This window comes from Orcinus orca, chromosome 9 (assembly GCF_937001465.1).
Source record: "Orcinus orca chromosome 9, mOrcOrc1.1, whole genome shotgun sequence".
NCBI classification, from domain to species: domain Eukaryota; kingdom Metazoa; phylum Chordata; class Mammalia; order Artiodactyla; family Delphinidae; genus Orcinus; species Orcinus orca.
This window is the reverse complement of record NC_064567.1, coordinates 55,334,764-55,347,252: the sequence shown is the minus strand read 5'-3', so window position 1 is coordinate 55,347,252 and position 12,489 is coordinate 55,334,764. Positions and strand designations below refer to the sequence as shown.

The window sequence follows — 12,489 nt, the reverse complement described above, 5'->3', positions numbered from 1 at the left end:
TGGCAGCATACCTACCTGAATATGGGATATCTTTTTTGGAAAACAGTAACCCTTTTCAAAGGTTAAACATGTCAAATATACATTCTTTGACAGTTTTTGGCTACTTTTAGGATAAAATCCATACTGTCTCAACTAACACATATGGGTCCTCATTATCTGATCCCAGCCTATTTCCCCAATCTAGTTTTCCAGCATGAGAATAATGATGATGATGGCTAATACTTCTTGAAAAGTTTTTTAATCTGACAATCTTCTAAGAGCTTTATATGTATTAGCTGAATCCTCACAACAACCCCAAGGCAGGTACTATTATTTTTCTCATTTTCCAGATGGGAAACAGAAGTACTGAGAAGTTTAAGCAACTTGCCTAAAGTCACAAAGCTAATAAACTGCAGAGCCAGAATTTGATCCCAGACTGTCTCGTCTAGTCCAAGCTCATAACCACTACTATTATACTGCTTTTCACAAAAAAATCTTTGAAAAAGTAGGTAGCATTCACCACCCTTTCCTGATTCACATTCATTCTCCATCCCACAGTAATCTGAATTCTTTGCTTCCCTTTCTCACCAACTGTTGCTAAAGCTCAAGGTCACTTTTCAAGTCTCCATCATACTTGATTTCTCATTTTTGACAAGTGGCCACTCCTTACTTGAAACTCTTCCCTTAGTCTCACAGACATCATCATCTCCTACTTTGTAAATAGTTCCAATATTCTTTGCAGATACTTCTCCACCTGTTTTTTAAACATGGGTGTTTCCACAGAATTCAACTCTCAGTATCCCATTTAGTCGTCATCTTGAGTGAACTCCCCACTCCCAGAGTGTCAGCCAGAATCTTTAAACCAAATATTTCTCTAGCATGGCCTTCTAAAGGAACAGACTCATATTCAGTTTTACACTGGGCCACTCTTCTAGGATATCCTGACTCAGTGTATCCAAAACAAAAGTCATCTTCATCTTACTAAAATATTTGTTACCCTCCAAAAATGCCCACATTTCCTATCTCAGAGACCCATTTCACTCAAAACCTCTTTTCCCCCAAATTTGTCCATGTTCCCCTATCTCAGAGACCAGCACCTACATACCTTAATTTGCTCAAGTCAGGAAACTAGAGTCTTCTCTTATCTTAGTCTGTTTGGGCTGCTATAACAAAATATCATAGACTGGGTGGCATATAAACATCAGAAATCTATTTCTCACAGTTCTGGAGGCTGTAAGTCCAAGATCAGGGAACCAGCAGATCTGGTGTCTGGTGAGAGCCCACTTTCTAGTTCACAGATGGCCATCGTTTTGCTATAGCCTCACATGGTGGAAGGGGGCAAGGAATCTCTCTTTTGTAAGAGCAGTAATCCCATTTATGAGGGCTCTGCCCTCATGACTTAGTCATTTCCCAAAGGTGCCACCTCCTAATACAATCACCTTGGGTGGTACGATCGCTACGTATGATTTCTAGGGGGAAATGAACATTCAGATCATAGCATCTCTCTTACCCTTTACAACAATTATCAAGGCCTCTCAATCTTACCTCCTAAACAGTGATCAAGGATCACTGTTTAGCCAGTGCAGGGCTGAAGTTAAGAACACAATCTCTTGGGTCAGAGTGGGTTTGAATCCTTGTTCTGCCACCATGACTTTGTGCAAATTACTTAACCTCTCTAGTTTTCCCACCTATGAAATAGGGATAGAAACAGTATCCACAGCTCTTAGAATAGTTATAAGGATTAAATAAGAAAATGAATGTAAAACGCTTAGCATAATGCCTAGCATTAGAAAGTGCTCAAAAATCGGTAGCTACTATCATCACAAATTCATACTCTTCTATCTTCCACTGTCAACCTTCCCACTGTCCAAGTGAAAGACAATGAGGTAGAAACAGAAGTGGGGATAAATCAAGAAATATTTAGAAGGTAAAATCAGCAGAATCTGGTGATTGGTTGGCTCTGAAAGGTAAAGGAGAGTAACTCCCGGAAACCAAATAGAAGGTGAGATAATGTGGGCCTATTGGGTTGTGGTGTTAGAATGGGAAGAAAAAGGCTAAGTAGAAGACAAATTTTGAATAAAAAACAATTAATGGGATTGAGTTATGAGTACACAGGATACAGGAAGATAATTGCAGAATAATTCAAAGGGTTTTAGTTTTCAACTGAGATGCTTTCTCAATAGGTATAAACTACTGAGCCTCAAAAATATGATGGCACATAAGATAGAAAACAAGAACATTAAAATTTTATTTATTTATTTATTTTTGGCTGCATTGGGTCTTCTTTGCTGCGCGTGGGCTTTCTCTAGTTGTGGTGAGCCGGAGCTACTCTTCCTTGCGGTGCCCAGGCTTCTCACTGCACTGGCTTCTCTTGTTGCGGAGCATGGGCTCTAGGCGTGCAGGTTTCAGTAGCTGCAGCACGCTGGCTCAGTAGGTGCAGCACGTGGGCCCTGGAGCATGCGAGTTTCAGTAGTTGTAGCATGTGGGCTCAGCAGTTGTGGTGCGTGGGCTCTAGGGCACACAGGCTTCAGTACTTATGGCACACGGGCTCAGTAGTTGTGGCTCACGGGCTCTAGAGCACAGGCTCAGTAGTTGTGGCACACAGGCTTAGTTCCTCTGTGGCACGTGGGATCTTCCCGGACCAGGGATCGAACCCGCATCCCCTGCATTGGCAGGCAGATTCTTAACCACTGCGCCACTGGGGAAGTCCCAAACATTAAAAATTTTAAATCCAAATCACAGAGGAAAAAAAGACTATATAGACTCTTCTGTCATAAGACTAAAACACCAATGCCTATTAAAATTACTTATACTGCATTTCACCCTTTGAATTAAAAAATACATATATATATTCTTCTCACCTAAAAAAAAATCCCAAATTATTATCTTCTCTTTTTGTCAAACTTTACTAAAAATTGCTATTGGTTAAAATGGAAAAGTGAGAGTTCTCTTGTTAAAGGGAGTAGAAATGCTCAGACATATATTTTCATTAGAAGAGGAATTTATACAAATTAAAAATTAAATATCAGTTTGGCAAATGTAGATGGTTGTACATTAAAATAGTCCCAATATTTTAAGTTATCTTTGAAAAGTTTCTATAACTTTCAGCCAAAACCTATTATTTCATATATAAACTCCCAGCAAATATTTGCTAATGCAGGTTCTACACATTTTCTAATACTTTGCCCTTTACAGCATCTACTTATTTATTTGACTTTAGAAATCAACTTATACATACACAGTCAACAGACCATAAGTGGTGTAGTAATTAACTCAGATCACTGCCCCATGCCCATCGCAAATCCCTGCATCTCTTTCCCCTGCATCCTCTTACACACTTTCATACATTAAACTTGCTTTTTCATAAATCTGAAGAATATTTTTAGTTATAATTGGTCCCTGTTCCTATCTTCCCTGGGGAAACAATAAGGCAGTATCAACTTGAAAAAGTGAGACCCTTGAGGAATAAATACAGTCTAATCAGAGTCCACAATGAATGAGCCCTAGCAAACAAGGAATTTTGTTTACTAATTTTGTGTGTTCAGTATCAAGAAAAAGAAGGAAAGAGATTCTAGACTTTACACCCTGTTAGTTTTTCATAGCTCTGTAACCAGAGAACCTATTCAATTAATACAATTTATAAATTCAAATCTTTATAGATTAGGATTTTGAATAGTTTAGTATAGTTCTTACTAGTGAAAATTAATAATTTGGGGGGCTTTGAGAAATGACCTCTTACAAGAAAAGAAGTAAATTTGGGGGCTTTAAGAAATGATTTCTTAAAAGGAAAAAAAAGTTAGACTTACAGAGAAACTTTTAGACCACATAAGAATCTCAGTGAATAGCAAACCACAGTAAGAATCATAACCCTGATGGCAACTGAAAACAAACACCACACTGTTCATGAAACAAAGAGAATGAAGGAATTTTTCATGGTACAAAAGAATCTATAGATTTAAATAAATAACTTAGGCAAAACCACTTCTGGAACAATTCTGTTTTTAACAGCATTAAATCCACATGCAAATCGACCACAGCTTTATGCAGTGTACCTAGATGAGCATTAAGTATCCTAAGTTATATTTTGGTGACCATGACCACAAAAACTCTAGAAGTAAAAGGGGAGTCAACATGACAAGAAAAGTATATTACACCAGTAAAATATCTGTACAGACCTATTGTGTTCACATATGAAAATGGCAGGTCTTTTTGTTACTAAAGAAGATTAGGGTTTTTTTCCCATAGTGAAAATGGATTGGTAATGGTCAAGCAAAAAACCCAATAGGTGCCTCTGGAACCAGCTGCATGCACTTGTAAAACAACTGGCTATGGAATGAAATGACTCACTGGCCCACACAGAATTCAAACTTTAGCATTATGCTCTAATCAAACTACCAGGAACTTATGCAAAGGAAGGAACAGTTTAAATTTTGGCATAGCCCAGAAGGCCTAAAAAAAAGATGGAAGATGATCCTATGGAGACGTGTATCTCTCTCTACCTCTCTCCATCACCTGTCTGACTGCATGTTTCTCCCTCTCTCTCCCTCTCAGTATATAAATATATATGTAAGATAAATATAATAAGTAATAATCAGTAATACTATGTAAAAGAAGTTGGTAACAACAGAATTTAAAAATGGGCAAAGGACTTGAATAGACATTTCTCCAAAGACAGACAAATGGCCAATAAGCACATGTAAAGATGTTCAACATCCTTAGTCATTAGGAAATTAAAGCGCAAAAGCAAAATGAGATACCACTTCCCACACACTAGAATAGCTATAATTTTAAAAAAATAGAGGAGCTTCACTGCTGGCACAGTGGTTAAGAATCTGCCTGCCAATGCAGAGGACACGGGTTGGAGCCTGGGCCCGGGAAGATCCCACATGTCACGGAGCAACTAAGCCTGTGCGCCACCACTACTGAGCCTGCACTCTAGAGCTCGCGAGCCACAACTACTGAGCCCACATGCCACAACTACTGAAGCCCACGCAACTAGAGCCTGTGCTCTGCAACAAGAAGCCACCGCAATGAGATGCCCGTGCACCGCAATGAAGAGTAGCCCCCGCTTGCTCCAACTAGAGAAAGCCCGCGCGCAGCAACGAAGACACAACACGGCCAAAAATAAAAATAAAACAAATATACTTAAAAAAATGGAAAACAATAAGTGTTGGTGAGGATATGGAGAAATTAGAACCCTCATACACTGCTGGTGGGAATAGATACAGGCACTATGGAAAAAGTTTGGTGGTTCCTCAAAAAACATAGAATTACCATATGATCCAGAAATTCTACTCCTAGATATAGACCCAAGGGAAATGAAAACTGGTACTCAAATACTACATATGAATCTTCAAAGCAGCACTATTCACAAAAGCCATAAGGTAGAAACAACTCAAATGCCCATCAATGAATAAATAAACAAAATGTGGTATATACATACAACAAAATATTATTCAGCCATAAAAGGAAATGAAGAACTGATGCATACTATAACACTGATGAACCTTAAAAACATTATACTAAGTGAAAAAAAAAACAGACATTAAGGGTCAAACAGTATATGATTACATTTATATGAAATATGTAGAATAGGTAAACCGATAGAAACAGAAAGCAGATTGGTGGTTGCTAGAGGCTGGGGGAAGTAGGGAATGAAGAGTATCTTCTTAATGGATACAGGGCTTTACTCTGGGATGATAAAAATGTTTCAGAACTAGATAGAAGTGGTTGTACAATGCTGAACTGTTATGCCTCTGAATTGTTTTAAGATGGTTAATTTTTATATGACTTCCACCTCAAGTAAAAATTAAAAAATCATAGATTCTTTATATCTAGCACCAGAAGAACTCAAAAAGCTCTCAACCATCACCGCATTTATTCTTCAAAACACCTGCTAAGAGTCATGGACTGTGACAGGATTATTCCCACAGACAATAAGGCACAGACTTCATGATAATTTAAATAAGTGCTTGCCAAGTAAAAGTCCATAGCTGCAGTTGTAGGCGTTCAAAACTGTTAGTTGAACAAATAAGCCAGTAAATGTCTCCAAAGTCCTAGTGCCCGTTCTTATACGACAAATAGCATATACACATAGAATAGATGCTATGCCCCAGATGTAAAACAACCTTTCTAAGTTTATAAAGAAACTTTAAAAAATTCTGAAGCTTTCCAAATTAAACTTTTTAAAGAGATGCTAACTAAGGCAATAAGATCTCCAATTTCAATGGAAATGAATTGAGAAATAAATATAAATAATGTTCCTTACCATTTAATGTTTAACAATTTACCATGAGAACCTTTTTTAGCTTCCATATTAGAAGAAATTCACTTACATTTCAATAATCAGTAGCCTATAACATAAACATTTTACGGTCACAGTTTAGTTCTTACGACAAACTTTTTTATATATAAAAATAAGAGGTGTTTTGTTTGAAAATAATTTTTGCCCCAATCTTGTCATATTCCAGTCACTTGGATATGTCCTATCTTTTTCACTTCCTCTTTTCCATGTGCTCATTCGACTTTCAGTTTCACTGACAGGACACCACAGACCTCCTTGCCAAATCTCTCTTCATTGGATCTTTTTTTTTTTTTTAACATCTTTATTGGAGTATAATTGCTTTACAATGGTGTGTTAGTTTCTGCTTTAGAACAAAGTGAATCAGTTATACATATACATATGCTCCCATATCTCTTCCCTCTTGCGTCTCCCTCCCTCCCACCCTCCCTATCCCACCCCTCCAGGCGGTCACAAAGCACGGAGCTGATCTCCCTGTGCTATGCGGCTGCTTCCCACTAGCTATCTTACGTTTGGTACTGTATTTATGTCCATGCCACTCTCTCGCTTTGTCACAGCTTACCCTCCCCCTCCCCATATCCTCAAGTCCATTCTCTAGTAGGTCTGTGTCTTTATTCCTGTTTTACCCCTAGGTTCTTCATGACATTTATTTTTTCTTAAATTCCATATATATGTGTTAGCATATGGTATTTGTCCTTCTCTTTCTGACTTACTTCACTCTGTATGACAGACTCTAGGTCTATCCACCTCACTACAAATAACTCAATTTCGTTTCTTTTTATGGCTGAGTAATATTCCATTGTATATATGTGCCACATCTTCTTCATCCATTCATCCAATGATGGACACTTAGGTTGTTTCTGTCTCCGGGCTATTGTAAATAGAGCTGCAATGAACATTTTGGTACATGACTCTTTTTGAATTATGCTTTTCTCAGGGTATATGCCCAGTAGTGGGATTGCTGGGTCATATGGTACTTCTATTTGTAGTTTTTTAAGGAAACTCCATACTGTTCTCCATAGTGGCTGTACCAATTCACATTCCTACCAGCAGTGCAAGAGTGTTCCCTTTTCTCCACACCCTCTCCAGCATTTATTGTTTCTAGATTTTTTTGATGATGGCCATTCTGACTGGTGTGAGATGATATCTCATTGTAGTTTTGATTTGCATTTCTCTAATGATTAATGATGTTGAGCATTCTTTCATGTGTTTGTTGGCAGTCTGTATATCTTCTTTGGAGAAATGTCTATTTAGGTCTTCTGCCCATTTTTGGATTTGATTGTTTGTTTTTTTGTTATTGAGCTGCATGAGCTGCTTATAAATTTTGGAGATTAATCCTTTGTCAGTTGCTTCATTTGCATTGGATCTTAAGGATCTTTTTTACCCAACCACTTCTCTATCCCTGTTCCTGCCACTTCTTGGAATGGCCTTAAAAACGTTTCTTCAATATATACTTCAAGAAACCTGTTCTGCCCATTCTTTCCTCCATATTCTCTCTTAAAGCTCATAATCTAAAAATCATGTTTTGCTTTGTTTTTTTCCCAACAAAGCCTGAAGTTCATTAATTAGTTTTTAAGTCACAGACAATGCACCACTGTTGCAATAAATGTTGAAGGTATCAAACTCCTGTATCCACTTTGAAAGCTAAGCAAGCTATGTCACATATAAGAATTAAAATCTAGAAAGTTTAAAAGAAACAAGGAGGGAGAGCAACTTTCTTAGTGGTGGAGCACTGTGTCTGAAATATGCAAAGAACAATTGTACACCATAACTAACTTTGTCTATCTGAGTGGAAAAAGTAATTGAAAAGTCCTGTTATCAATAACCTAATATAAAGGTTGCACAGAGCACCGTCCTTTTTTGCATACAATTGGCACTACTTTCCAAACTGAAAATGCTCATTAAACAAATAAAAATCATATGATTAGTATTTACTGAATGCAATAGGCAAAAATTTTTAATAATTATTCAACAAATAATGCCAATTATATAAAATGCTGAATAGTTGATTAAAAACTTTGGTTTTACTGAATTCTACTACATTAGTAGAATGTTAAAAAGTATACCTAAGGTGAATTTGCAGAAGTAATTTTATACTAAATACATAACTGTCCTCTAATTTTGTTAGCTAATATTACAATACTTTCTTTACATAATACTGTAAATAATTTTACTTGGGAAAAAATGAAGTCATTTAAAGTGAAGTTAGAATAGTTTGGATCAACACAAGGACAGCCTATGTAGTACCGTCGCTGTCAGCACCTTGCAGGGGTGTTAGCCCAGCTCTGAAATTTTTTTTTTTTTTTTTGCCGTACGCGGGCCTCTCACTGTTGTGGCCTCTCCCGTTGCGGAGCACAGGCTCCGGACATGCAGGCTCAGCGGCCATGGCTCACGGGCCCAGCCGCTCCGCGGCATGTGGGATCTTCCCGGACCGGGGCACGAACCTGCATCGGCAGGCGGACTCTCAACCACTACGCCACCAGGGAAGCCCAGCTCTGAAAATATTTACTTAATGCAGTAATGTCTCACATCTCCACGGGTCAGGCTTCTTACTACATCAACACTGAGGAAGTAGCTGAGGACCCAACAGCAAACGAAAAAACCAACAGGTAGCAGAAGAACTAAACTGTCATAAAGCCCATTCACCAGGCTCCATCAATGCTTGGTTATTACAAACCACTGTATCAAGCTCAGTTACTGGGTTCTCTAGTCACAGCAAATCTAAAACAGCAAGTTAGGGGAGGAGGCACAGGAGATGGAGCAAGGAAGGAAGTTTTCCAATGAACAGCTTACCAAAAACCAAGTAAAAAATTTACAAGTTGTGGTTTGTAAAACTAGACTATCAAATACAATATTTAAGTCCAATGAACAAACAAGACATTTAGAGAACCAAGTGTCTGAATAAGTTTTAGAAATGATGATTTTAAGAGATTTCTAATGCCAGCAATAAGATACTTCCAATTAAGAGAATTCTGGAATACTGTTATTAAATTACAACATGCTAGTAAAGTAGCACCCATTAACAATTCATAGTCATTCTGCTCATTAATTCACTAAGCAAATATTTACTGAGTACTCACTATCTGATAGATATTATGCTAGACTGCATTAACATCAAGAGCTTTCTTTGTAAAACAGTCTTAAAAACGAGGTAGCAACATTTAACACATTTTACCAAATGAAAAAATTTGCCCAATATCCTACTATACCATCTCTCTCATTCTACTTATTACCCAGTGTCTGTCCGTCCCACTAAACTTTGAGCAACATGAAAGCAGAGACTATCACCACCTCTGTTATCTCTGGCTCTTGGTATAAAACAGCAGTTCGATACAGGTTTGCTGAACGACCTTACACCTACAATCCAAAGTTTTTAAGTCCTAATCTAAAAGCACACATTTATACAAATGAAGTAATGTCTACACTATTTTTGATGATGCTGTTTTCACCTATTTTCCATGTTCCTATCAGTCTTAACAGCTGAATAATATTCCATCACACTAACATAGTTTAGAAAACGATTCTCCTAATATTGTCTTTGAAGTTTGTTCCTGCGTTTTTATATTGTGTCGCCAATGCTCCAGCAAATGCATCTTGCCTTACATGTCTCACAGATTTATTTCTGACTGGAAAAATTGGGATCTATTCTAGAAGATAATCTTCTACAATAAAAGTGAATGTTAAAAGGAGATTTTTATCCCATAGGCAGAATTTTGAAAGACAAAAAACACACATACACACAAAGAAACTAGAATTCTTTTTTGCCAAATCAAAGCAATTTAAATAAATCCTCTATTATGAAATGTGTTGTCCAAAGTAAACTATGTTTTTTGGACTGCTTCACATATACTTAGGAAAGATACTTCTGGAGACAGTAAAAATTCTCAGGTAAGAAACAGACAAACAAAATGTCTAATTAGAACAGAACTTCGATGCTTTGGGAAGGGGGTACACACTTTACCTCCACTGTCTTGGATTCACAGATCACACTCAGACCCTCAGACTGCAGAAATGTAAGCAACTTTGGGCTTCTAAAGATGCCTCGATACCCTTTTCCTTCCATGTATAGATCCTAAAGTAATAATCTACCCGATAACATACAAGCACTCACACTTTGACCTTAGATAATATGAAGCTAGTTCATATGTTTATATTAATTTAAGAAACTTGTGCTAAGCATCTACCACTGTATCTCTGCAGTATGGCCCTTCAGTGATTACTGAAATCACAGACCCAGTCTCGTTTATTTATTTGGAGGAAGGAGAAGGTGAGGAAGAGAGAAGAAACAGTTAACTATATTATAATTTAATTGAGGTGCAAGTATGGTTACTAACACTGATCTCTAATAAGACAAAATATAGTCTAAAAACGGTAATTTCATTATCGGGAGGAAGGGAGCCTTTGAGGCCAGACAAAAAATATGTTCAAACATGTAATTTTTTAAAGAAATATTCTATTTAATTTATATTTTGTCTTTTAAATTTTTCATGAAACCCAGTGAATAATACCTTTTGCATTGTTTGCTTTACAGGTTTTTTCATACACACATTGGGACTCAACAAGATATATAAAACAATTCAATTGTTTAAAGCAGGAATTCTATAGGTGTTGCTTAGAATATGGAACCTTGCGTTCCCAGGAGTTCCATTCACATACTGCATTAACATTCCACACAATACAAAGCGCATGCCATGACAAAGACCTCCAAACACAAACATACAAAGCCATGCTTCTAAAAACGGCCCTAAAGCGAAGTTCACAGCTGGCACTTGTGGCACTCTCAAGCCACGGCTGAGGCAGCTGTCACAGGCCAATCACACACCCAAGAGTGCCAGCGTGCCACCTAAGAAAGCCAAGCTGATGATGAGCGTACAAATCCCCTACCGAATAAAGAAAGGCCCCAAATCCCCACCCTGAAAAGCACAATGCCTGCACAATCCAGAAAACTCCCTAAAAAAGCGAAACGCTGTAGATTTAAAAGCAATAAATATCAGCTTATGGCAATACAGTAAAAGAGAGATTTTTAATATTTGGGCATTCACGAGAAAGGAGCCACAGCACCCAATCATCACGGAAGTATCCGTTAGGTAGTTTATCACCAGGTTTTTTCAGTTAGAAAAGGGAGAGAAGGCGAGGGGAAAACGCAGACCCTGTAGCACCTCCCTCCCCAGGCGACGCACCAGGGCTGCTAAGATCTCCGCTTCCCAGGCCCCCTCCCCAACCCTTCCCAGCCACCGCCTCCCAGCGCAGGCCGGGCGGCCTCCAGCTCTCTTACCTTGGCTTTGCCAGCCTCCAGCTTCTTCTGTCTCTCTTCGTCCTCCATAGCGTCTGCGGGGAAGGCTGGGGGAAGACAGGCAGGGGGTCGGGACAGAAAGGAAAGGTCGGTTCACACGGGGATGCGACCGTAAGCTCCGTGGCCCGAGGAGCAGGGCTGGGCCAGGCGCTCCCCCCCGCTCGAGTGGAACCAGTCTCGGCGCTCACTGGCTGACCGTCTTCGGCCGCACGGGTAGCGTCGTCACCGCCGCCGCCATCTTCGTCTCCACGTAAACACACGGCGGGACGGGAGGGAGGGGGACGTTGTCCGCGCAGCCGCCGCGAGCCCGGCCGCTCAGGGCAGGTGCGCCAGCGGTCCCGCCCCACCCCGCCCCGCCCTCGCCAACCACGCGCGCCGCCGCGGGGGCTGCCCCAACCCGGCCTCAGACGTCTGCGCCCACAGGCGAGAATCCGGTGGGAGAGAGCCCCCTTCCCCGGGGACTAACGCCACTCCCCAGGTGGCGGCCTGGCTGAGGAGGTGGGAGAGAGGGGGTGCGCCAGGGGCGCCGGTCGGACCCCCACCACCGTACAAGGGACTCTGGTCGCTTTTAAAACATGGAGATGTTTAAAATTTCAAGGGAAAAAAAGAAAACACAGGTCCCTAAAGGTGAAATTGGTGAACAATGAAAAACCCCAAAGGAAAAGATGGGGGGCGGGAAGGGGACCTATTGGACGACTGCTCAACCCGGAGGATTGGGAGAGCAGCCAGTAGCCCTCACTCCTTCCTTAGCAGAAAGCTCCTCCCTTTTCCTCCCACGGGGCTGCCCAGTCTCTGGTTCATCTTCAAGGCCCACCTCACGCGCCGTCCGGGACAACTTTTCTGATCTCTTTGTTACCTCCAGCCTAACAATCCTCTCCCACCCCTCCTCAGAGCTTCCCCTTAACTATGGTGTTCT

The 12,489-nt window shown here is 39.9% G+C and overlaps 1 protein-coding gene across 12 annotated transcripts in view; it reads right to left on the bottom strand.

Annotated features, from left to right (window-relative positions):
* The window catches only part of AKAP9 (A-kinase anchoring protein 9), a 145,559-nt gene extending 133,711 nt beyond the window's left edge, over positions 1–11,848 (bottom strand). For all 12 annotated transcript variants that reach the window (XM_033420511.2, XM_033420513.2, XM_033420514.2 and 9 more), the window contains exon 1: positions 11,556–11,848. In XM_033420511.2, coding sequence (XP_033276402.1) covers positions 11,556–11,603 — 48 coding nt within the window. In that variant the 5' untranslated portion in view covers positions 11,604–11,848. The remainder of the gene's footprint in view (positions 1–11,555) is intronic.
* Between the last annotated feature and the right edge of the window lie 641 nt (positions 11,849–12,489).